The 27792-nt window shown below is 35.1% G+C and overlaps 1 protein-coding gene across 3 annotated transcripts in view; it reads right to left on the minus strand.

Moving 5' to 3' along the window:
* KIF3A (kinesin family member 3A) overlaps positions 1-27792 on the minus strand; it is a 71290-nt gene that overhangs the window by 14495 nt on the left and 29003 nt on the right. The window contains exons 6-17 of one of the 3 annotated variants that reach the window (XM_028103635.2): positions 25417-25556; positions 24820-25017; positions 24334-24508; positions 20015-20113; positions 12870-13026; positions 12292-12472; positions 11593-11703; positions 10923-11048; positions 8378-8431; positions 7948-8016; positions 7240-7364; positions 5184-5276 (exon numbers count right to left, since the gene is read on the minus strand). In XM_028103635.2, the coding sequence (XP_027959436.1) occupies positions 5228-5276; positions 7240-7364; positions 7948-8016; positions 8378-8431; positions 10923-11048; positions 11593-11703; positions 12292-12472; positions 12870-13026; positions 20015-20113; positions 24334-24508; positions 24820-25017; positions 25417-25556 (1484 nt within the window). In that variant the 3' untranslated portion in view covers positions 5184-5227. Of the gene's footprint in view, positions 1-5183; positions 5315-7239; positions 7365-7947; positions 8017-8377; positions 8432-10922; positions 11049-11592; positions 11704-12291; positions 12473-12869; positions 13027-20014; positions 20114-24333; positions 24509-24819; positions 25018-25416; positions 25557-27792 lie in introns of those variants that run through there. The other 2 variants (XM_088023259.1, XM_088023260.1) reach the window with 2 other exon arrangements.

A 27792-nucleotide genomic window follows, 5' to 3' on the forward strand; every position in this document is an offset into this window, starting at 1 on the left:
AGGTTGGGTTAGGCAATATCCTCTCACTAAGATTAGCATCAACTCTGAGAAATATTTTATGCAGTTGTAAAGTCCCAGTTAAATTCCTTTGTACCACTGGAGAAGTAAAGCCTTTGATTAAAAACTAAAATTTCCCCAGCCCTCTGAAAAGGGGTGGGGGAGGGGAGCAGGTGTGGAAGAACGTGTGATCTGTCATATTCTTTAGTCAGAGCCATAAACGTGTTTGGGTAAGACAAAAAGTGATGTTCTGATAACGTTGATAAAAGTAACTTGAAGATTGGGTCACAGGAAGCCCAAGATAAATGCTGAGAGGAAACAGGTTCTTTTTGAAGTAGCCTCTTCATAATTTTCCCACACATTTGTTCAACTTCCGAAGGAGGACTGAAGACCTGATTTGTTTTGCAAATGAAACAGCCTAAGAATGAGACATTCAGCTACTATTGTAACAAATACTTTAAGTTTAGGCTGTGGCTTCAGGACTGCTCTGGCAAGCCCTGGCTAACTGTGGTCCCCTAGGCTGGTCCTCAGCTGTTTTTTGCTTTGTTTTGTTTTTGTACTTGGCTTTTTAAAAGAGATTTCTGCAGGGTCTTCTTTAGGACAGACAATGTCCTCAGCAGCATCGTGACAACACAGGCGGGCGGTAGCAGGTGCATCTTAGTGGTATGGCTTTGGTGAAAGTGTCGCAGCTCCAAAACTCAACTGGGGAAGATGGGCAGAGGATGTGAAGGCAGCACTATTTATTCTCTTGCTTAGGCCATGGCAGGTCTTTCATCTTGTTTTCGTGTTCCACATACTGTAGGAGTGTGACCTAAGTTAGCAGTTGGGAAAAGGAAGAGAGCGAGCCCAGAAAGGGCCAGAGGAGTCTCCTTTGAAAAAAGCACATTTAAGTCCTCTGAGACTTGCTGACGAATCAAAACTTCTCATTGCCTGCCCTGACTTTCGTAAGGCCACCCAGTGCAAAGCCTGCTAATAAACTGTTACAAGAATACATGATTAACAAGAATTCAAGCAATGTTTTGTCTTGCAGATTAAGCTCATTAAAAACTTTTAAAAGAGATCATGGTATCGTAGCACTAAGAAATGTCTCCTTTTACCTTTTAGATACATTTTACATACGTACCTCTTTAAGATTCTGTTCTCAAATACCAAGTGAAAAAGGATAACAAAATTTGGATAAAAATATTTTTGGTAAAAATAAGTTTGTTTGAGTGCAGGGTGGGGGGCGGGACAGAAGAAGGAAAGAGAATTTTAAGCAGGCTCCATGCCCAGCACAGAGCCCAACAGGGCTCAATCTCACGACCTTGAGATCATGACCTGAGCCAAAATCAAGAGTGGGACACTTAACTGAATGAGCTACCCAGGCGCACCCCCCAAAAATGTTATCAATTAGAAGCACATTTTACCTTTTTATTTTTTAAAGATTTTATTTGTTTGAGAGAAAGAGCACTAGAGACAGAGAGAGAGAGAGAGAGAGAGAGAGCAAGCATGAGTGGAGGGCAAAGGGAGAGGGAGAAGCAGATTCCCCACTGATCCAGGACCCCAGGATCACGACCTGAGCTGAAGGCAGACGCTTAACCAACTGACCCACCCAGGTGCCTAGAAGAAGCATATTTTAAAACCTTTCTCCCAGGTTTATGTTTCATGACGATTTCTGTTTCTAGACTCACAACATGAAATGTTTTGGGTGTAAAATGACACTGGGTTCTCTCAACCATACAAAATTGAGATGCCAAGCACAAAGACCATACTTATTAATATCAGGATGGATGTAAACACAAGACAGTTCAGGAAAGAAGCAGACCACCACTATAGGTATTAGGTAAAGATTTTTATTTCTAACTTAACCATGCTGCATGTATACATACAATATCAATATATACAACTTGAACAAATACAATTTATACATAAAATACAATGAAGGTGTGGCTTTTGAAACTGATGCAACAAACTCATTATAAGATTTGCAATTTTGGCCAGTATACAGTATTGTAGTAATCCTACTGAAGTTATTAATGATTTAAATTAATCAAACTACAGTATAAGTTCAAAGGCACTAGGAAGATCTATGTTTTCTTCTAGCATTTTAAGAACAAAGAATCACTAAAAAGGAAAACAAATGTATACATTAAGAAATTGGGCAGACACTGGCGTGCTTAAATGTAAACTCTACCCATTCCTTAATTCGGAGCCCTGTAGGAAAGAGGGACTTCCCTTAATACAAGAGTTAAGGGGAAAGATTTTTGAAAGACTGAAAACAACCCAAAATCCATAATCATAACTTTAAAAAAAACATGTTACAGACGAAGTAGCACTGACCCCCTCCCCCAAAGTAACCTTAAATTTCTTGCTGCAAAAAAGGTCCCCTTCCCCCAGAAAAAAAGAGGACATACCTTGTCAAATGGACTCTACTTGCCAGAAAAACACAAAGATGCAAGCCACCCCCCTATACCTTGGTTAAGCTTATATTTTACAAGAATCTAAACAAAAATGGGGGGGTACTACTATATTTTAATATCTTAATTATTAGTATATATAATTGAGATTTTAAAACAGGGTTTATTAAAGAACATACATTCTACCAAGGTATCTTTTAATAAATAAACATTACTTTTTTAAATTAAAGAGAAAATACTCGACAACCTATTTATATGTGACACTCATTTTAAGATTTTTTTTTTTTTAATGTGACATAGAGAGACACAGCGAGGGAGGGAACACAAGCAGGGGGAGTGGGAGAGGGAGAAGCAGGCTCCCCGCGGAGCAGGGAGCCCGATGTGGGGCTCGATCCCAGCACCCTGGGATCATGACCCGAGCTAAAGGCAGACGCTTAAGGACTGAGCCACTCAGGTGCCCCTGTGACACTCATTTTAAATTTGCCTATTTATTTCAAATAATGAACAGGTTTCTTCATCTATATCCTTTCACGAAATTAATACTGAAGTTACAAAATATTTCATTTTATGGACAAAGACACAGTACACGTGAAGAAACCACAGAATTGCTATGATTAAAGCTAAATGAATAACTCTAAAGTCAGTATCCCATGTTTTCATATGGATATTCAAGCCTGGCTTGAATATCTTATTTTGGTATTTCATAAAATGAATATCTAATGTACATCTGGTATAATCAGTTCTAATGTAAATGCTTTAAAAAAAATAATAACTACTAAAGTGGCCTGTTTTGTAAATTCCACAATGTTTTGACTTTTTACAGATTTCTTTTTGTTACTGCAGCAGAAGTGGAATAGAAAAATAAATCTAACATACTGGCTTAAAAGTCCTATGTTTTAAATAAGCTTAATGCCAAAGTTATTCCTTTCCCACGGCAAAGGGAATACAGTCAACGATTTTAAGAGTGCTGTCTGGTGACAGATGGGAGCTACACTTGTGGTGAGCACAGCGTAACAGAGCAGGTGAATCACTATGTTGTCCACCTGAAACTAATGGAACACAGTGTCAACTCTACTCAAAAATAAAATAAAATAAATAAAAAATAAAGTTATTCCTTTCCTATTAACTGGATGGGTAAAGGCTAGAAATAAGGACTTTTAAAAAGAAGTCTGCATCTGTTTTTTTTCTACTGGTAAAATGAAGATTTCTCTAGAGCAATTACTAACAGTTAAATGTGCATCTACAGTTGCGAAGATACTCTGTGCACACAAAGCTTTTACAAGACACAAATTTACCTCTAGTCTTCACAGTACCTAAACAATGCCCCACAGAAGTCATAAACTTCTGTCTTACACATTGCAAAGAAAATGCTGCCAGTTAAATGCAATTCTTGTTAACTAGAAAATATACACTACACACAGGACGTTTAGTACACCACCTTTGGAATGTACTTTAAATTTAGGGACACATTTTTACCACCACCTCACAAGTACGCCACCTTCGCTCACCCCCCCTTTATACACAGCTTTGTAACTACAAACCAATATTTAACCAAACTTATTAAAATACTGTTCACTTAGTAAATACTTATTTATGAAGTCTCAAACTTGCAACCAATGGACTTCAGGGCTGATTACATAATTTTAAAATCATAAAAAATATTAAGTGGTTTAGGAGTAGCTTGACTTATAAAAAATTTCAAATTTTTAAGCAGCCAACATAAGAACAATTCTATTCCAACTTATTTACTATAAAATAAAATTTCTTATTTTTAGAGGAATATGGTCTAACTGGGAGTTGTCAATAAAAGAAATTTAGGGAAAAATATTTTCTTCTTATAAAATATGAATAAAAGCAAAACAAAGTGTTTTAAAGCCAAAGAATTGAAAGACACATATTTTCTGCTTTGGTTGCATTTTGTGGAAAATGGAGACCTTTCTCAGTTGGGAGATACAGAGCAATTTCCATCACAATTTAGAACTCAGACATAGGAAAGCCAAGCATCCATTAGTCACACCTTGAAGTGAATTTTAGAAAATATACACATATGGGCAAAGATCAGTGACCAATATTAGCTTCTTAATTTTCTGCAACTGTGACTCCTTTCCAACTACATACAAATTCAATGCTTCAAGAGAACACAAAACCAGAACAAAAAAAGTGCATTTGACTTGAAGTGGCAAAAAAGGTCGAGAGGTCCAGAAGAAACATATTTCCAACTTTTGTATTTTAAACATGTATACTTCTAAAGACTGTTGAATTATAAAATTTTCTCAAGATCAGTAAGATGAGTTATCTTATACTTAAAACACAATGAATGTTAGTGTAAAAATTAGAACATTTTTAAACAGGCCACGCGGGTGTTAGGATCGAATAATGTCTTAGATATGCAGCCCACACATTCATACATGACAGCACAACACAGGACAATGAGATCTGCTACTTTCTGTGTGCAAAAACAGGACTTACGTTTTTCTTCTATTTTGACTATCTAGTTACCTAATCATTACAGCAGTTGAATAAATCACTAGCAGATTTACGTATACATTTAAACTGCAACTCTCTATAGTAAGAGCTGCTCCTCCAACTTCCCTGCACAGTATCAACTGGAGCATAATATGACAATTTGAAGAATTACCAGTTGTACAATTTTAATGACATTAATATTTATATTGACTAAGACTTACTAGGCAATTCATTAGTTCCAGTCTTACTCCATGACTTACAGCTTCCATTATTTGAAATTACAGAATAGTCTTCAGTGTTTTAAGTAAAGATTTTGTCCAGGCATGAGAATATCACTAATTTTTATTGTGACTTTAAGTCTGTAACATTTACTGAAGTAAAGAGTCAATTACAGTTTCAGGCTTTGCAGAACGCTTTCTGTTTGGAGGAAAGAAAAAGAAAACATGAATGCCTTCCTAGAAAACTGAATGCAAACACTTTACATTAGGTAGCAGGTAATACAGGGTGGCCATAAGGTCTAGAAACAGGCCAACGTTTGACAGGTCTATGTTAAGAGATCAACTAAAGCCTACCTTTTTAGGCCAGGGGAAGTTGCCTCAAGTAGGAGCAAGAGCATGGCACTCCACGCCCCGAACCAGAACGTGAGGGGTTGAGTGGATGAAAACTTCTAAAGCTGGACTAGACAGGCTAGGCCAGGTGGGTTGCATGCTTGTCAGGCCTGAACCCCTTGATTATCTGTTCTGGGGCATGCTGAAGGTACAGGTTCATTCAGTGAAAAAAGGAGACACAAATCATCTGAAGCAACACCTTACAGACAATGGACCAATGGAAATGCTACATGAACGTACTGTGTTCACTGGAATTTTGCTTGGCACATTGACCTATGCATTTCTAATGAGGATATCCCATTGAACATTATCAGGTAAAGTAACGCAGTATCAATAAACCTTATATTATGTATATTTACCTATGTTTATGGCCATCTATTATTTTCATAATACAGAAGGCTAATTTTGGTACACAGAGAATGGTAAGTGTGGCTCATCTAATGTAGGCTCAAATGAACTTTTTTTATGTTAAACCACAAAATAAATATTTTTAAGTGAGTATTCTGAAAACCATAACCACATACCTTATCAAATTGTTTGTTTTAGGTCCTTATGGTTTAAAAAAAAAAGTGACAAAAACTGTGAGATGTCATGTAAATAATCTGGATTTCTGGCTCTTCCTTTGAAACGAGAAGATCCAGCAACAGTGGGCCCTTTATTCCCCAAACTAACTAGGAACAGGGGTAGTAGCCACTTACTCCAGACAGACCACTCTCCACTTTGCCCCAGTCCCAGCCACTGTCTATTTTTCTCCTACGCTGAGGCCAACTGCCTTACCGCTTATCATCACCCCTTGCATTGTAATTTTTCTTACCAACTGCAGAGTTAAGAGGAAAATCTCTCTATTAAAAAATGGAAAAACAAAAGATCTAATGGGATTTGTGTTTCTTTGGTTTCTTCATTCACTAAACATTTTGCACATGGCTTCTGGTGACATGCGAAAAGTTTTTAACAACTGGCATCTAAATGCTAAAAAAGGTAAAAACTCGTACACTTTTAAAATGCTATTGATTCCTCCTGAGTTCAACTAAACCAAATTTATAAATGTTAGGCTATATCTATGATATTATGTAACACAAAAATATTAAAACCATACAACTTTATCTTACATGTAACTCAGAAGTCTCTATACTCAAAGTAGGGGGAAAAATAAGCTGATTATTTCCTATCATTTCAGGAGCCCCAAGTATTACAATCGGTTTAAATAAGCAGAATAGTACTTGATGTAGGGAAGGGAGAGAAGAAATAAGCTCTATCCCCGATTTCCCTGGGCTTGTTATGATACATATAGACTACTCAACAGTCAAAACCAGTACTCAAAGGAGAGGGAAAGATGGTCAGACAAGTTTTCTTTAACTGGTGACTGAGAAGGTCAAGGTTCTTGGGGCAGTGTTTATGATAGAAAAGCAAGGCAGCAAATACAAGACATTGGGAGTCGACCAGGCAAATGAATCAGCATCTCACTAGAAGAATTACTATTAAGAATTAAGGGGTTAAGATAATAGATGACTTCTAATACATTTGGATAGAACAAAGTAAATTAAAAATAAACTCTGTTACTGAGGAGGGCTAAAGAAGTTGGAAGACTTAATTCTTTAGTTTTCACTTACTCAAATCCTAACTACATAAGGACTCTGATATTTATTTAAATACATCTAAAATGCATCTTTTTAATACAGCTAAAATACTTATTACAACTAAATTTCCTCTAAATGTGTCTAATCAGAATATCCTGTTGCCTTTATTTCCTAGTCCTGAAAGGCAGTCCTTACCTTCGCCCTGTCTTAGGCCTTGCTTTCCCCTTCGAAGTCCGTGGCCTCTCTAATTTCATCAAGGACTGCCGGAGGCTCTCCTCAGTGTAGGCAAGATACACGTGGGAAAGGTCCACTTCAAAGGGCTAAGTAAAGGGAACAAACACAAGACACTCTTATAGGAAGGATTTAAACCAGATGTGGGAGGAAGATGTAAAAAACTGAATAAACTCCTAGAAAAAACCTGCAGAACACAAGACCAAAGAAATGTCTAAGGATATCTTCTTCTAATGCCATTTGTCTCAGATGTATTCACCAAGGGGTGGTAAATAAGAAGCCCCAACAAACTATAAATGCCTTTACAGGAAAGGAGGACTGCTGCTGTCTTCCCCGCACCGGCTGCCCTTGCTGACCCAAGTCTAGGTCTAGTTCGCAGAAGTACAGCCCCATTCTGGTCTCTAACTATCCCCCCGCAGCCTGGAGAGGGGGCAAAGAGTGCTCTGAAGAAAACGCCCTGCCCCCCGTGTCGTACAGAGCATAAGCCTGCCCTCATGACTGAGGAGAGCAGAAAGGTCCTCTATCACCCCTCCTGGGGCTTCTCTTCCCAAGAGATCCACCTATTTTTCAGCAGAGCTGATTGTTTTATATCATATTGATAACAGAATTTAGTGACCCAATTCCTAATAAAGGAACTGTAGTTACCAAAAAAAAAAAAAAAAGCACTCTTACATCTTTCTCTTTTTTATCAGGAGCTGGAGTCTGCTTCCTCATGTTATTTCCTGTGTAGGCAACACATTTCTCAAAAAAGGAAAAAAAAGGGAGGGAGGAAAAATGTCTTAATTAGCAATTAGTACTATAAATAAGGCAAATTACTATGAGATGTACTGATGTTACACTCATAAAACATGCTCGAAATTTGAATGCTGGAAAAGAAAGGGATTTACATGTCATACAGTCCTATGAAGCCCCAAACTACACCATTTCCCCTGAAAAGTTTGTGTGTTATGATATAGTTAATTAGGAAAACATCTTATCCACCCTAGTGGATTGTCATCTGATTCATTCTCTGGACCATCTTTCTCCCCTCACAGCCAGCACAGATCCAGTCTATAGGAAACACTCCATAAGTATTTCATGGAAGGATGAAGATAATACTCACTAGCTGCCATTCTCCTATGTCTTCATTCCAATGGACATAGTTTTCAATCATTTCCTTTTAAGAATCAAAGATGGTCTACTTTTAATATTTAATAACATTTGAAATACTGGAAAATATTCACAAAACTAAAATTTTAACATATTAAGTAAAAAAAAAAATGCCTCAAAACATTATATACTGCATTATAACTTTTTTATATATTTAAAAATACAGACTTTGAAAAAATACATGTAAATGCAAGTAAACTATATTCTTACATAAAAAGCAAGGAAAGAACATAAAAAACATGGGATTCAGGATGATGGTTACCTTGAGTTGGAAGAGGCAAAGGGATGGAAGAGGGAAGAGGGAAACCATTTGGTTAGAAGTAGGTTACTGTTGTGGTATTAGCTTTTGTTACTGATGACAAGTTCACTACAAAATAACCAAAACAAACAAAACTAACCAACTAAATAAAGGCAGGTCATCCAAAGACCAATAAGAAGAATGTACCATGAACCAATAATCAATTCTGTGCTCCTGAGGTCCAAAGGAAAAAAATACTAAGGCTTATTTTCAGAAAAAAATCTTTATATACTCAAATTTTTTTGAAAAATCAGTATGTTAAGGTTTACTAAAATGTATTAGAAAAATAGAAATTTTGAGTAAAGAAAAAGAAATGCTGAGATTTTAAAGTTATACTAGAATTAAGAATCAGCATCCACCTGGAGATGATAGCAGGGATGACTGCAACATGCTGTGAATGTACTTGATGTCACTGAACTGTATTTTTTTTTTCAAAATTTATTTATTTTGGAGAGAGAGAGGGAGAGAGAGAAAGAGAGAGGAGGGAACGGCAGAGGGAGAAAAAGAATATTAAGCAGACTCCCCTCCAAGCACAGAGCTGGACACAGGGCTCAAACTCACGACTCTGAGATCATGCCTGAGTTAAATCAAGAGTCAGATGCTTAACTGAGCCACCCAGGCACCCCTGAACTGTATTCTTAAAAATAGTTTAAAAAGGTAAATTTCATGTTATGTTTATTTTATCATATACACCACACTACACCATACACAGATAGACACACACACACATACACAATTGGTATCCATAAGCAGGGAGAAAAATTAGCAAAGGAGTTTTGTTTATTCTATTTATAGGATTAATTATATTGAATGTATAACTAGGACCTATACCTTGATTCTAAACGCAATTATATAAATCTGGGTTCCTCCAAAGGGCTGAGAAAATTTTTTTTAATTTTTTATTGTTATGTTAATCACCATACATTACATAATTAGTTTTTAATATAGTGTTCCATGGTTCATTGTTTGTGCATAATACCCAGTGCTCCACGCAGAATGTGCCGGGCTGAGAAATTCTTACTTACATACTCTTAGAATTATGTATTAAGAAAAGTTAACAGCTAGGAAATCCAAATCAAAACCTCAATGAGATACCACCTCACACCCGTCAGAATGGCTAAAATTAACAAGTCAGGGAACGACAGATGTTGGCGGGGATGTGGAGAAAGGGGAATCCTCCTACACTGTTGGTGGGAATGCAAGCTGGTGCAACCCCTCTGGAAAACAGTATGGAGGTTCCTCAAACAGTTGAAATTAGAGCTACCGTTCGATCCAGCAATTGCACTACTGGGTATTTACCACAAAGATACAAATGTAGGGACCCGAAGGGGTACGTGTACCCCAATGTTTATAGCAGCAACGTCCACAATAGCCAAACTGTGGAAAGAGCCAAGATGCCCATCGACAGATGAATGGATAAAGAAGATGTGGTATATATACACAATGGAATATTATGCAGCCATCAAAAGGAATGAGATCTTGCCATTTGCAACGACGTGGATGGAACTGGAGGGTGTTATGCTGAGTGAAATAAGTCAATCAGAGAAAGACATGTATCACATGACCTCACTGATATGAGGAATTCTTAATCTCAGGAAAGAAACTGAGTGTTACTGGAGTGGTTGGGGGTGAGAGGGATGGGGTGGCTGGGTGATAGACATTGGGGAGGGTATGTGCTACGGTGAGCGCTGTGAATTGTGCAAGACTGTTGAATCACAGTTCTGTACTTCTGAAACAAATAACGCAACATATTTTAAGAAAAAAGAAAAAGAAGAAGATAACAGGAGAGGAAGAAAAGGGGAGTATGTCAAAGGGGGAGACGAACCATGAGAGATGATGGATTCTGAAAAACAAACTGAGGGTTCTAGAGGGGAGGGGGGTAGGGGGATGGGTTAGCCTGGTGATGGGTATTGAGGAGGGCACGTTCTGCATGGAGCACTGGGTGTTATGAACAAACAATGAATCATGGAACACTGCACCAAAAACTAATGATGTAATATATGGTGATTAACATAACAATAAAAAATTTAAAAAAAAAAGTTAACAGCTAAAGTGAAATGTGATGGCATTAGTTCAAGAAAATTTTACTGTCAACAACTGAACTGGAGATATTTACCATCAATTAAATTATAATTTACATTCCTTATTTCTTCACCCCAGCCAGTGATATAATATCTAGAACAGAGAACTTCCCTCTTACCTGATAATCTTGAGGTATGAAGTTATCAATGATAAGCATCTGAAGCCGGAGCTCCCGGCTAAGCTGTCGAATATTCTCCAGTAGGCCTTCAATTTCCCTCTGGTGCTCCTGTTGGAGATCAGCCATCTATCAAAAAATCAATAAAAATATTAAGGGCAGGGGCGCCTGGGTGGCTCAGTCGTTAAGCGTCTGCCTTCGCCTCAGGTCATGATCCCAGGGTCCTGGGATCGAGCCCCACATCGGGCTCCCTGCTCAGCAGGAAGCCTGCTTCTCCCTCTCCCACTCCCCCTGCTTGTGTTCTCTCTCTTGCTATCTCTCTGTCAAATAAATAAACAAAATCTTTAAAAAAAAATATTAAGGGCAAACAAGATTTTAAATATAAAATAATTTCAACTGATAAAGGCACTGGCCTAAGAAATCCTGTAAGAGCTTACTCAGTTCCTTCAACAAACAATGGACAGAATGACTGTCTATTTCCATGTTATTAAGGTTGGAAATATACAATACAGCTTAATAGCTAAAATTTGAAATTGCACACAAAGGAGAAAATGTTATTTCTTTATTGCAAGCACACATTAAGATCTTTTTAGGATTCTTAATCATACTTACTCAAAGAATTTTTTTTTTTAAATTCAGAGCTACCTTTGTAGGTAATTTCTAGGAGACCAACCTCTGATTTGGCAGCCATCAGCATAGTCCAAACTTTCTTTAATTTCTTGGTTTTTCCCTGTGCTTCCTCTTGCAAGCTGGTATATTTTTCTTCAATATCCAAGCGTTCTTGCTACAACAAAAATTGATAAACTTTAATTTTCTTCATTAAACCAAAAATTTAATTTTTTAACAAATGATAAAAATGTTTAGCAACTACTATCTTTCAAAGCAATTCATAGATCTGCTTTAAAATTTAATTAAGATTATAGATATAAGATAAACACCATATGATTTCACTTATATGTGCAATCTAAAAAACAAAACAAATGAACAAGGAGACAAACAAAAAGCAGAAACAGACCCATCACTACGGAAAACAAACTGATGGTTGGGCCTGGGGGAGACAGGAAAATGGGTGAAGCGGAGTGGGAGGTACAGGCCTTTGGTTATGGAATAAGTCATGGGGATGAAAGGTACAGCATAGGGAACATAATCATACAGTAATAGGATTATACGGTGACAGATGGCAGCTACGCTTGTGGTGAGCACAGAATAACATATAGAGAAGTTTAACCACTCTATGTTGTACATCTGAAACTAGTGTAACACTGTGTGTCCACTACACTTAATTAATTAAAGATGATAGATACAAAGCTTTTCACTAGAGGACTTAAATACTTAAGGCAAAGTGTCAACCAAAACCAGAAAGTCACACTACCTCTTTTTCCTCAAGTTCTCTGCGAAGTTGCTCTGCTCTTTTCCTCCGTTCTTCCAGTTCCATATTAGATTCTTCAAGAAGTTTCTCTTGTTCCTCAGCTTTTGCCAACAAATCAACACCACCCACAATTACCTTCTTCTCCAGTGCAGATAATTTCTCTAGCAAAGACTGATGTTCTTGTCTGTTGATTAAAAATGAGAATATCCGTCAATTATCTACTGTTCTATCAATATCATTTCCCAAAACTTTACAGGTATCTGGAGGCAAAATTTTAAAATTGGGATAAAATTATGTAACACCTCTATCAAATTATATCACAGGGTAGTATAAATTAACTTATGATTTAATCTATAACATCCAAGTTCACTGATAATTTTTCCTCCTACATAGAGATGAAATAATAAAAACAGATGTAATTTTTGGATACAGAACACATACAACAAAACCCTCTATCCAAAAAAGCTATTTGAGAGACAAAAATCAAGCTTTTAACTACTATTCAATTTTCTTTCTTATATATCCTATGAAAAATACCAGAAATTTAAATCACGAATCCATCTCAATTAAGTAATACTCACTGGGCCTTAAGAAGATCTTTCTCCCGTTTCTCTAATTCAGCTCTAGCCTTGTTTCTTTCTTCTTCTTCCATATCAAGCTTTGTTTCAAGTGCTTTTCTCTCCTCATCAATTTTTGCTTGCATTTCAACCATCTTATCTGGGGATACTTTCTTTTTACCTATATGAGTCATTTAATTCCAACAATCACTTTGGAGCCAATTTTTCAGATTTGTGTAAATTATCTTCAATTATAAAGACACATTCCTCAATAATACAAAATATAACATTTTAAGGAAATCAAATAAATATTTTATTTCTATTTATTATGTTCCTAGAATAACTTTTTAACTAATTGCTAAACAAAATGTTGTGTAATTGTGCAACGATAACTAAGAACAAAAGTATGTGAAAGAGAAGCAAAACAGGTAAGTAGGGAAAAAAAAGAGAAAGGTTAATAAAGGAAAGCCAAATAAATTTAAAAAAAAACAAAGGATCTATGGGTCCCCAAATAAGATATCTGTTCAAAAAAGCAGTATAATTATTTAGTTACTTTTTTCTGATAACTAGGTACAAAATCAAGTGGCCTCCTAAAATGCCTCCCCAAAACTTACTAAAATAAATGAATAAACAGAAGTCACATATAGACATAAATTGCACAGATACAAGTGTCAGGCAAAATAGCAAGTTTCTAATATGTATCTTCAGAGTTTTTCTAAAATTTATGTCTAATAAAATTATTTGGAAGTATTTCATCTCATAGTATACCTTAAAGGACGAAGTTTTATACTAATTATATAATGGTTATATTATAATTAACCAGGCATTTTACATAAAGTTGCTGAGCTACCATGATCTATCATATCTTAAATGAGCAACTAAAATAGCTCATTACTATGTCAAACTCAGGATCCCAAACCTAAGCCATTTTAAATATGCCAAGTATCAAATATAAGTAGAAATACTACCAAATAATAAAGCTGGAAATACAGCTTCCAATTGATTATTCTGACTATAGTGCCTAGTAGAGTGTTTCATATACACACAACAGTTGTTCAATAAAAGCTTACTGAATGAATTTAAAAATCATGAAATTAAAATGAGAAATCAAAAAGAGAAAATAAAAAACAAGGTTATTAAACTGGTTATGAAACTGAATCAAATAGAATTCATTTCTGGTAATACAATTTCTTTGAAACACACTTTCCTTTAGAAAAACAATCGAACTTTTCGTAGAATTGGTGTGAAGCTCTCCTGAAAGCTTTCTGTCATTCTTAACTTCCTTCCCAAAGGACCACAGAAGAATGTAAACCAGAGGAGTTTATAAATTGTTAATGCCTCCACCCAAAAGCGAGCCCCTCCTGCTAACAGGGAAAGAGAACTGAAAAATGATGATGCAGACATATATCTGAATATATACTTTCAGGAACTATGAGATGAAGAATTATTCTTAGACTTTAAATCTTTAGGATATAATTATATTAAAAAAAAAAAAACCCAAGGGTTTAAAATACATTACCCTTCATTTCTATAGAAATAAAAGTCCAAAGCGAACTTAAGCCACAAAACAAGTCAGTTAAATAAAAGAGTAAATAAGAGCACTGATCCAAATTCATGCTTTGGTGTGGTGTGATTCATTGCATTCCAAAAGTCAGGATGTAGACCTGAATATGCTGGCTTCTTTGGCACAGTCACCTATATTAAATGTTCTGATTTATGCTGTTAAAAAAATAATTTTAAAAGGTAATCTAATTCTTGTTCACAGTGAACTCCTAGAAAGGATTTCTAATCAGTAGTACTATTTCTTAGAAATTTGAGGGGGGAAAGTGTAGATTCAAGTATAAAGTTAAGTGCATGCAGAGGATGCCTGGCTGGTGTAGCTGGTAGAGCATGTGACTCTTGATCTTGGGGTTGTGAGTTTGAACCCCACGCTGGGTATAGAGACTATGTAAAAATAAAATCTTTAAAAATAAATAAAGTGCAGGCATTAAAAAATTATAACTTACTTTCTACCTCAGAATTACAAATATTTAAAGAAAAAATAGCAAGTATGTTAAGATAAAAAAACCTCTGAAGACATGGATACTAACAGTATAGTGGAAATGATCTGATAAACATATGCACATTAATTTTTAGGCATGTAGGGTTCTAATTGTTTGGTTAACAGTTAAAAACCTAGTTTCCAACCCCACTAAGAGGCAGTAAAATAAAAAGATATTACATGTAGAAATACAAAAGCACAACCTGTTGATGAATTACTACTAGGCCTGAATTGCATTAGTTATTAAAAACCATTCAGGTAGTATTTTCCAACTTCTGCTTTAGCAGCAAAAATCTTCCTGTGCTCTTACAACATTCTCATAGAGATGACCATGCATTTATAGCTAGGTTCAATTTCAAAAGTTTAATATTTAAGTAACATAATTTCTAGTCAATATTATTCAGATAAATCACTGTATTTCTCTCCAAATAATATGTTAGGCTAAGTGTGAATATATTCCAACTTTCCTAAGCAGGCATTTAAAATCATGACATCACTAAAAGTCACTTTTAGATTGATTTTCTAAAAATCTTAACCAAACCAACCAAAAATCCTTCTTCTGATACTGCATGACACAATTCAGCACAAAATTTCAGGTAAACAAATCTTAAAAAAAAATGGTGATGTCATACAGTATTTAATTAAGCCAAACAGGAGTAGTAATACTTTTAGTTGCTCTTTGCCATGTGTCCCAACCAAAACTGCCAAAATGAACTTCGGCAAGATAAAGTGAAAGGGAAGAATTTTGGGAAAACTTAACTGAATTAATTTTATTTTCATTACATGAGCACCTATGAACATAAGTAACCAGGCATTTGACTCCTTGCTTAAAAAACAAAAAAAGCTTGAAAGTGAAAATCATTTAAATTTGTATTACCAAAATTTGGTTTAACGGATCTTTAAAAATTTAGGAAAAAAGATCATGTCATCTGGTTCTGGTGTTATATTTGTCTATTTTGTCAATTAGGTCTAGAGAATCCAGTATGGTTGTCACTGTCAATCTAATACTTCTGAATTGTTCTTCTAAAAACATCATTTGGAAACAAGAATATTCCTAATAGCTTCCTGAACAAAAACTGAAATGAATTTTTTTTTTAATTTAGGAGAAAAAGTTTAAAAAAAAAAAAAAGAGCTAATGTTCAAAGATTTTTTTAAATACAAAAGACAGATACTTACCTTGAAAAAAAACTATTAAATTTAAAAAATGTAATGTAGTTAAATAACAAAGTTCTTTATAGTTTAAATAATTGTACCATGTGGAGTGCAAATCAATCACACCAACCTGCTTGATCTTTCAGTAAGAGTAGTAAGCAAATCGTAGACAGGAAGCATATGCACAGAGATGAAGAGGAAAAAAAGAAAACCATTATTTCCTTTGTAAAACAAAGAAAAATGTTTAACAGCATTTATTTATAGTATAAATATAGAAATAAATCATCAAAACTGAAAAAGAGCAGCTTTATGTAAAAAGAAAAACATATTCAACACAATCAGAGATGTAATTAAAGCAAATAACATTAATTTAGACTAAGATTACAATTCAAATCAATCTCAAGAGCTCACAATGACTCCCAGACTTCTGCAAATATAACAGTTCAGCACCAAGTGGTTATACTAATGGTACACATGGAATTGGGAACCTGCTAAGATCTGGGAAGTAATGTAAAAGGACAAAACAGAAAATTATGCCAATTTGAAAAATCAGTAAGTTAAAAGTAGCAAAATTTGCACTGTCAATTTCTAAAATTTCCCAATTCAATGTTCTAATATAAAGATCCCATACAGGTGTGCCTCCCCTTTAAGAAAATCCAACACAAAAACTTCAATCAACTAAAGAGATAAATTGGATTACAGTAATCTGCAGTGATAATTTGATTAACAAAAGGATTTAATGAAGAAATATTAAGGACAGCAAGTTCTCCCAACAGATTTGATTTTCCAATGTGATTTATAAGCAATTTTTTCAGAAAAAAAATTAATTGCATAAAGTGAAGTACACCTGTATACTAACGAACTTGCATTCAATCCATTTAGTAGATTGTTAAGGGTAATTATAATTCCATTGAGGTAAATGATCAACTGATGATTCAAGCAAAGAACACCTTAAAAAAAAAGCCATTCGTATTTTTAAAAGGGAAGATACATATAAGTTACACACAGCAACCACATGCTGGGAAAACCATTTTTCCACTTCACCAATACGCCCACATCACAACAGAAGAACTTAATGTTATGTGCTAGGTACACAAACAGTAACCAAAACTCCATGAATTGAACCAAGTACAACTCATTTCATAACATACTTTCATATAACTACTCTTTAAAGATTAAGGTAAATTTTAAAACCGAAACTTAAATTATAATGCCACTCAGGTATTTTCTCATATCTGACCGTTTATAATACAAAATAATACCTCTATATGGTTTCTAAAGCAATTTCTTGTATTTCATAAATTGTCTTATAAAACTGTTTTGGTAAAATGTAAGAATTGTCAAGAGAGAAAACGATTCCTAATATTCTTGGAATTCTTCCTCTAGAAAGCTAAATGCGTTAAGAATAACCAAACGTGTTTGTTACTACTTTTGGAAAAGTAAGTACACAGATAATGCTTTAAAAGGCAGTAAGCTGCAATCTAGTAGAAAAAAAAAATCAATTCCCTTTTCTTCTAAAAATATAAATAAAATTAGTAATACTTTTCAACTGATTTAAGGTTTAAGAAAAAGCCTTTATGACTGAAATACGTCTAGACAGATCCTGCATTAACTTCTTGTGGATCTGAATTCTCTAATCATAGCTTAGAAAGTTTCTTAAAATCAAGCAGGTAGTTGAGAAACAGAGGAAAGTGGCCATTTGAAATAAAATACTAACCAATGTATCTTTACTTGCTTCAAACTTTGGGAGCTTTCAATCTTAAGCTACCCCTAAGAGTAGGACACCAAAGCATAAAATCTTTATAACTTAAGACATGTTATAATGGGCATTGGTGTGTTGCCAAATGTAATCGGTACTTTTAGAAATTCAGGCTTCATTACTGCACGTCCCTTATTACTGACTAGGATTGGAAGTTTATCCTGAAACATAAAAGGGAACCATAAGAATTATTCTTTCAGACAGCTTACTAGCTCTCTTTACATTATCTCAATTGCAAAAGCACGAATCTCTCTTCCATTGTCTCAAACATAAGCATTAAGCACACGTTTTAACAGTTACAGTTAACTGGAAGCAATGAGGAAGGGGGAAATCATCACATGCTTTGTTCGGCTGAGAAGTCCAACATGTACTCTTTAAGTAATGACGGGGAGCAGCGCAGCATTTCTGAAATGAAGCCCATGGGTGATGGGAAAGCCAAAGCTCCGTGAGAGAATGTAAGAGCTAGCACTCACTGGGCAAGGACTTATCCAGAGGCTTCTCTATGACAGAGCATGTAGAGTCTGAGCTACTGCCACTGCTACTGCCTGGAAGACAAGGAAGTGAGCCCGACGGGAGCCAAAGGAAGAGGAGACAAGAAAATGAACACATACACACAGGAAAATTCAGTTCCACAGAGAGAATTTTAAAGAACAATCACACTTTGCATTAAAGAACCAAAATGCACTTTCCCTTAATACCAGCCTTGGTAGACCACCCAATATTCTCTAGTTACAAAGCCAGATGGGGCAGTTAGAAACTGGGTTCCTTTAAGCGTCTACGGTGGGCCAACCCCACTGCCCACTTACAACGCAGTTACTCAGAGGCTTGGAATGACAGGAATAAAAAACAAGGCATTTGGTGACATTTAAGTCTATTTAAACTATTTACCTGGTAAGTTACAGGAAGTGAGTTTTAAAATTTAAAGTTATGCACAATTAAAACTATAGGAATGATGAGTTACCCTTCATCACAGATAGCTTGGCTTGTCTCCAATTTTACTCTCCACCAAAACATCAAGCAATTGGATATAATTACGTATGTTTCAGGTTTCACGGCAAAACTGTGAAAGGCTCACTAAAAATTTTAAAATTTCTAAGCCTAGAAGGAAGGTATCCTACTAATCAATATTTTAACATATTAAGCAATAGCATTTTTTTCTATTTTAAATTTTATTTTTAACAAATCTATGATCTGCTTTAGCTATGGACAGTCTATGAAAAAATAGGTATGAACACAAAACCATTTATCTAAATAAGGGGTCAGCAAGCATTTTCTGTTAAGGGACAGATAATAAGTGCTTTAGGCTTTGTGGGCCATACAGCCTCATCAGAAAGTAGCTGTACATCATCTACAAACAAATGAGCATGGATGTTTAATAAAATTTTCTTTATAAAAACAGGTGGTGGGCCAGTAGACTATAGTTCTGCTCTAAATCATGCTCTTACTCTAAATCATGCTCTTCCTGTCTTTTGAAGTTACAGAACCTTTGGTTTTAAAATTTGGGACTCCTGGGTTTATTTTCAGCAAGATCATCTTAATAAGACAAGCAAAATATGCACCAGCTTGCAAACAATGATCCACATATTAATGATCCACATTAATGGAAGAGAGTTCTGAAACAAATAAACATTAAGAGCAAAAACATTTGAAAAGTGGGCCATTATAATATGTCTGTCTTTTGCCTGTTATCTATATCTTTATCATAATAAATACAAACTTACTTCACACGTGGCAACAAATGCCCCATAAAAGGGTAAGAATGAAAGTACATTTTATAATGCAAAGTATTAAATTAAAAAAATAGAATCCTCATACAAATCCATCATTTAAAAATTCAGTGACTTCTAAAGCCTAACCATACTTGAGAAACACGCCACATTATCCTGATTTCCTAAAAAAAATTTTAGGTTCCCAACACAAATCCAAGTCCCCACATAAAATTAAAACCCTGAATAAAATCTTTACATGGTATAACCACTGTCACAGATTTTTACAATTCTAAACTGTAAAAGAACATATGGCATTATGATTCAACTGTAAGTAGGAGATCAGCAGAGGAGAAAAATATAAGGCAAAGTTAATCACGTATATGGCATATATCCTCTTGTGTGACTTGCTACCATAACTAAAAATGGCAAAAGGCATGCACTCAGATGAATGTTAAACCATATGAGGTAGCAACCCCAGTTAATTTCTAGAACACTAAAAAGAACTTACCCCTTCTTTTTTTCCTTTTCTCTCCATCTTCTCCAACTTCGCCCTCTTCATCATCCTCCTCCTCCGATCCACTGATATCGGAGCCTGATATCTCTTCCCCTTGAACAAAATTTTACAAATCAATTTATATTCTATGCCAGGTTATGGCCTGCCATTAAGTTTGTGGCCCTAAACAAAACGTATTTTAATATTCCTAAACAGTATATCACATGCTAACCTCAGGAAAAGATATAAGTTTGTGGCCCTAAACAAAACGTATTTTAATATTCCTAAACAGTATATCACATGCTAACCTCAGAGGCTTTATTTTAAAGTTCCTAAAGAGAAGTTAAATTCTGATCTACTTAAAGGGCGCCTGGGTGGCTCAGTCAGTTAAGCACCTGCCTTCGGCTCAGGTCGTGATCCCAGGGTCCTGGGATGGAGTCCCACATCCAGCTCTCTGCTCAGCGGGGAGCCTTGCTGCACCTACCTGCTCATGTTCCCCTCCTGCTTGTGCTCCCCACTTCTTCTGCTCCCTCTCTTGCTCTCTCAAATAAATAAAATCTTTCAAAAATAAATTCTGATCTACTTACAATTTCAAATCATTAGTTTAAATAAAGTTCTACGTATATATAAAAATTTCAAGTTAAAGTCATTATTTCAATTTTTTAAAAAAGGAATCACTTTGGGGGAGCATTTTCTCCTCAGTTTTCTGTATAAGATTTTAGTTTTTAAATATTTTCTTAAGTAATCTCTACACCCAACATGGGGCTCAAACCCACAACCCTGAGATCAAGAGTCACATGCTCCATCAACTAGGCCAGCCAGGCACCCCTCTGTTTAAGATTTTTAAAAATTCATTCAACCTGCGTATTTTTTAAAAACCATAAAACTCATCTAACACAGTTATCCCACTTTCAGGACTATATCAAAAGAAAAGAAGAAGGGCTTATTTGTACAAAGAGTATAATAACTTAAAAACAAAAATCAAAGGGTATAATTAAACTAATAATGCAGATCAGTACTATATTACCTTCAAAATAGTTATTTAAAAATAACACTGTCCGTGTATGATGTCTAAAAAAACAGGTATTTGGGGAGAAAAATAAATATACAATAATCACAAATGATAATATCTAAACCAGTAAATAATGGATAGGAAGAGATAAGCATATTGGGAGAAAGAATTCATTAAAAATATTTTCTTTAGGCCTAGTAACAATGACACCCTGGTTGTAATGAATGCACCTAATGCCCAAGTTTTAGTTTCTAAATATCATTCTCCCCTAGGGCCACCTGGGTGGCTCAGTCATTAAGCGTCTGCCTTTGGCTCAGGTCATGATCCCAGGGTCCTGGGATCGAGTCCCATGTCGGACTCCCTGCTCAGCGGAAAGTCTGCTTCTCCCTCTCCCACTCCCCCTGCTTGTGTTCCCCTCTTGCTGTGTGTCTGTCAAATAAATAAATAAAATCTTTTTTAAATAAATAAATAAATAAATAAATAAATAAATACCATTCTCCACTAAAAAGGAGCTAGGGAGAAAGAGATGGTTTTATGCCAGGGTAAGGAACGTATAAAATGAGCCTAAGGGACGCCTGGGTGGCCCAGTCAGTTGAGCATCTGCCTTCGGCTCAGGTTATGATCCCAACGTCCTGGGATCGAGTCCCGCATCTGGCTTGTTGCTGAGCGGGGAGCCTGCTTCTCCCTCTGCCTGCTGGTTCCCCTGCTTGTACACTTTCTCTGACAAATAAAATCTTAAAAAAAAAAAAAGAAGAAGAAGAAGAAGAAGAAAAGAAACATCTGTGGTGCCGGAAATAAAGAAAGCACTCAAAACCAAAAATCAAAAAACTGATGGAAGTATGCTGAAAGGATGTAGCAACTACCCTGAATTCAGGAGCTCCTATGGCAAAAGCTCAAACAATCTGAGCAATAAAACACATAATGATATTATTGTATTATATAATGCACAGACTAAAATAAATATCCCTGAGTCAATACTGACATAAATAAATAATTGAATAAACAAGTAGGGGAGGAGGGACTACTCCCCCTTACAACAGAATTCCAAACATTAAACATTAAAAGGATGCCGAGAAGACAAAGTCATCAAGGAGCAAATGCCACAGAATTATTGTTGCTGGCAAGAACCTCTGATGGATGCTCAAACTAGTGGGAAAAAATATAAGAAACAGGACCTTTTAGTAGTTTCAAAGTATCTCACCACAAGACACACCTTAAGTTCAAAGGAAAATGTAAAATTATAGAATTTAGAGTGAAGAAACCTTGCAGAATACTTATGAGAGAACTACAGATGACCCAAATTGAGGAACATTCTACAAATATATAACTTTTACAGTGTCAAGACCATGAAAGACAGAGAAAGATGAGGAACTGGAGACTAGAGGAGACAGCTAAATGCACTATGTGATGCTAGACTGCATCCTGGACTAGGGAAAAGGGCACTAGAGGGCAAACTCAACATCTGAATAAGATCAATAGATGAGTTAATAAGTCTGTATCAATGTAAAACTCCTGATGCCAATAACTGTAAGATGTTCAATGTAAGATGTTCCAGTCATATAAGATGCTAACATAAGGGGAAGCTGAGTGATGAATATATAGGAACTCACTATACTTCCAAGTTTTCTAGAAGTCTATAAAAATTTTCAAAAATTACTCTTTTAATGTTTTTGCCTGATTTTTATTGTTTATATGATCAACTGTATTTACCATATTATAACACTCAACTGTTAACTGGATTATAAAAACAAATGTCATAAGCATCAGTGAAATGAAATGTCTTAAAAATAAAATCAGCATTACCCCATGATCAATCAATTCCACTTCTGGGTATATACTCAAAGGAACTGAAAGCAAGAATTCAACACATATCTGTACACCCACATTCATAGCCAGATTATTTACAGTAGTCAAAAGGCAGAAGCGACCCATGTGTCCACCAAAAGATGAATGGATAAACAAAATGTGGTATATACAAACAATGGGATATTATTCAGCCTTAAAAAGGAAGGAAATTCTGACACATGCTATGATATGGATGAACCTTGAAGACATCATGCTAAGTAGAATAAGCCAGACACAAAAGCACATGTATTATATGATTCTACTCATATGAGTTATCTAGAATAGTCAAATTCAGAGACAGAATAGTGGTTACCAGAGGCTGAGGCAGAGAGGGGGATGGAGAGTTAATGTTTAATGGGTACGGAGCTTCATTTGGGGATGAGTAAAAAGTTTTAGGGATGGATGACGGTAATGGTTACAGAACAATGTTAACATACTTAATGCCACAGAATAAAAATAGATAAGGTAGTAAATTTTATGTTAGGTTTATTTTGCCACAATGAAAAAATGTAAAAAAATAAAGGCAGCAAAATAAAGGTGTGAACTGAACATTAACAAATCTAAGAAATTTTAAATCTTTAAAACATACTGACTATAAATACCACCTAGTGGTCATATTTAAAATACCAAATTTCATTATCTAAGAGGCAGCTCAATTACTGCTTTTCCTCAAAAAATCTTACTCAAGTTTATTGAATCAGTACCCTTTCCAAACATCTGTGATGGTGGCATCTCTGCAACTCACATTTGTTCTATCCAGTTTCCCCACAAACTATAAAAAAAAAAAAACCATTCTGAAGCCTTTTGTTTACCTGGTATGAAAAGGAGCCCTATTCCAATCAGTTCTTAGCATGAAAGTGTAGAGTCACTGAGCACTTAAAGACAGTCTGTGAATTTCTCATCCTCATGAACAAGGTCTTCAGACTTTCTAACCTTCTAACATCTTGTTAGAAAAGGATTCCCCAAACAGAATCTCATGTTCAAATATAAGCATGAAAGCATATTTTCAAAGTCACACAACGAATTTTTACTTATAGTAAATTCTGTTTACCCATGACTCTGATAGGTTTCTTTACTTTGAATATTAGTGACTGAAATCTTTCTCAAAGAACTCTGGGTCATTTTCACCTAAATACATATATGGTAAAACTTGCTCTTATACAAAGACAAAAAAAATTCATTATTCAGTAAGTGGCCAAATAAAATCTATAAAAGGAAATGGGGACTGAGAGGATTGAGATGGAGGTTTAAATTAAATGAATTTTTAAAAAATTACATACACAAATATTGCATAATTATACTTAAACTTAATATGAAAATGCTAAAGTGTGTATCAAGTTACCTTGCAGAAATATTGCTTTCAGTATCAAAGTTAGATGCTCAAAGAATTTTAATAAGTTGTTTTTATTAGAACATTTCGTGGTTAAGCAACATATTTTTAGCCAACATTCACATTAATATTTTGAGAAAAAGTTACCTTCTTCAAGCTTTTTTTTCAGTTCCTCTATTTCTTTCTGAAACTGGCGAAGCAAAGCATCCTTTGGGTCTTCATTAATTCTAGCTTTATTTTTAATATTCTTAGCACGGTTAGCATACCGTAATGTACTGATAGTTTCATCATAATTGTAATCTGCTGGCCCAATATTTGCACACTGTTGAATTAGGAATACAAAACATTTTACACTTGATGCAGTTAAAATTAATACTACCATTATGAATACATCAAAAATAATTTTTGAAATATAGTTGTTCTCCTCTAGCCTTCTTGAACAAGAAAGCATCAATCACATGGATTTCCAAACACCATTATATGGATTAGCACACACAGCGTACTTGAAAAAGAATAACCATAAATCACAAGTGAAATAATCAATAGTTTTAAAAATGTTATGCATAGCAATTACTGGCATAAACAGGAATCTGAAATTCTCCTGATGATAACTATTCTACAATTAAGTCTTACCATCATGGTTTTTGAATTTCCTCCTAAGGAATCCTGAAGAAGACGAGTCAGTTTAGAGTTGCGATAAGGAACATGAGTGCTTTTTCCGTCAACCAAGGCAGAAATTACATTACCAAGGGTGGAAAGCGAAAGATTGATTTTTGTGGCTTCCTTTAGACGCTGTCCAGTAGCTCCAGTTTTTGCTTGTCTTTCTGAACCCTAGCAATAAACAGAGACAGAAATAAAGCTAAAATTAAAAATACAGAATATTCCTCTGAAAGTTTAAAACAAAATTTGACACTAAAAAATCTGCTATGGTATCTGGAATTTGCTTCAAAATAATACAGGAAGGGAAAAAGTGGCTGATGATAGAAATGAAACAGAACTGGCCATGAATGGATTGAAGTTGGGTCATGGGTACATGGGAGAGCATACTATTCTTAGTACTTTTGTAGACATTAGAAGTTAGAAATATTCCATAATAAATAATAAGTTAAAAACACATACACAAACAACTTAAAAACTGTATGTAAATCACACATTCTCACTTGAATTTTTATTCACTTATAAAATGCAAAAAATCACAAGTTATTCCTTGAGTAGCGTCCTGTTACTTACAGCAAGATCTACAAGATGGAGCTTCCCCATTCTGACATGCATGTTGCCATCAACGCCTTTTTCACTGCATTCTATAGTAATTGTAAAGATGGCATGGGAACGGGAACTATGTTCATTCATATTAGTTGCACCAACAGAACCTTGAAGAAAGGAAGGAAATTCTTAAAAGGTATAACAAGAGGGAGTATTTTTAAAAATAATTAAATATCCAGAATGGTTTGAAATACTTAATTTCATCATAGCGAAGAGCCAGAGAGCATGGCTAAACCAGAAAAGCATAGGTTTATTTAACATTAGAAATTTCTCTTGACAAAAGAATTTGTAATGTTTCTCATACTACAAAGGTAATTTTAGGATAAAATACTTAATTTCAATCCCAAGTATTACTGACTAAAAAAATAACTAACTTAGGTTAAAAAAAAAAAGTTAAATAATTTAAAAAATTATTGCTGTTTCAGCTGTCTCTAAAAAGTATTACGTTCCGAGAATCTAAATCACAGAAATACTTGCATATATGCATGAGATGATACAGGATATTCAGTACAGCACTGTTTGCAATATCAAGAGATCAGAAACAACCAAAAGGACAGTGGCCAATCTATTAAAGAACAGTCATGGGGCACCTGGGTGGCTTAGTCAGTTAAGCGTCTGGCTCTTGATTTTGGCTCAGGTCGTGAGATCGAACCCTCCCTCTTCCTCTCCCACACCCCCCCACCCCCACTTGCATGCTCTCTCTCTAAATAAATAAATAAAATCTAAAGAAAAATAGTCATACTATGGACTACTAAACAGTCCTTTAAAAACACAAAACAGATCTGTATGTATGACGTGGAAAGATACACATAACGTATGAACTAAAAAAAAAAAAACCAAAAAAACAGAGAAAGGAATATATAGTACAATTCTATTTCTATTAAACAAAAGCATCCACTCAAAATATACCAAGTATTTATGTGAGTATAAATATTTTACATAAGTGTATTATGTAAAGAAAAAGGTCTGTTTTGTTTTTTATAATAGGCATGTATTAGTTTTTTTTTAATTGCCAAGTATTTGAAAAGCATTTTGTTAATTTTAGCCAATGTCAAAATTATCTTCTTACTATATATTCATGCAGAATTTCTCCATGCAAGCTGATTTTATAATTTGAAGATTAAAAGGGTATTCTTTATTAGCATGTGGTTATATTAGAAGTCAGATAATTAGAATGTAAACTGCAGTCATAAAGGAATGCCCAATGGAAGAAGATAAAACAAAAATTAGTGAAAGAAAATACAAGGATTTGTGACTCCACACAAATTTTCTTTTAAATCATATTACAAACTTACGTATTTTTTCCAAAAATACTTAAAAAATAAATCCAGGGGCACCTGCTTTCCTCAATCAGTGGAGCATGTGACTCTTGATCTCAGGGTTTTAAGTTTGAGCCCACATTAGGTGCAGAGATTACTTAAAAATAAAATCTTTAAAAAAACAAAATAAAATCTAACACCACTTCATAACATCTGATCAGTAGTGATACACATACGGAGTATTATTTTATCTTCTGGCTTTTGCACTTAAGATTATCTCCTATATTTTCATGTCCTGGGATCGAGTCCCACATCGGGCTCCCTGCTCTGCGGGGAGTCTGCTTCTCCCTCTGCCTGCCACCCCCCTTGCTTGTGCTCTCTCTGGCAAATAAATAAATAATCTTAAAAAAATAATAAATAAAAATACACACTTAGGCATACAAAGACGGTATCAGGAAGGGGACATGACAAAGTAATGGGAGTTCCACCAGGCGTGGGAACTAGGTGACTGAGACCCAAGGGTAGGAGAAAGACTTGTTTTTCTTTTTCTTTTTTTTTTTAAAGATTATATTTATTTATTTGACAGAGAGAGACTCAGTGAGAGGGAACACAAGCAGGGGGAGTGTGAGAGGGAGAAGCAGGCTTCCCACGGAGCAGGGAGCCTGATGTGGGGCTTGATCCCAGGACCCTGGGATCATGACCTGAGCCAAAGGCAGACGCTTAATAACTGAGCTACCCAGGCGCCCCAAGACTTGTTTTTCAATGTATACTTTGGTGCCTTTTGAATTTTACATGTGTATGGATTACCTATTCAAAAAGAATATTTTTTAAAGAAAATGATAATGGTTTAATGGCTGAAAAGCCCTGCTCTACAGAAATATTAGCCAATTTACAATGGTGCCCACAATGCAAATGTAAGTGACTATTTTGAATGCATTTTAATTGCTAAGCAGGTCACCTATTTGTTCATGGGATGAAAGGCTTATTTTCTTAAGTGCGAAATTAACTATTTCTATACTGTGACCACCTGGACAAAACAGGAACTAATTTTATATTTGTACCAATTTTTCATCCATTTAAAATA

The sequence above is a fragment of the Eumetopias jubatus genome, unplaced genomic scaffold (genome assembly GCF_037043125.1).
Source record: "Eumetopias jubatus isolate StellerSeaLion01/CBP00866 unplaced genomic scaffold, mEumJub1_p1.0 scaffold_5, whole genome shotgun sequence".
NCBI classification, from domain to species: Eukaryota; Metazoa; Chordata; class Mammalia; order Carnivora; family Otariidae; genus Eumetopias; species Eumetopias jubatus.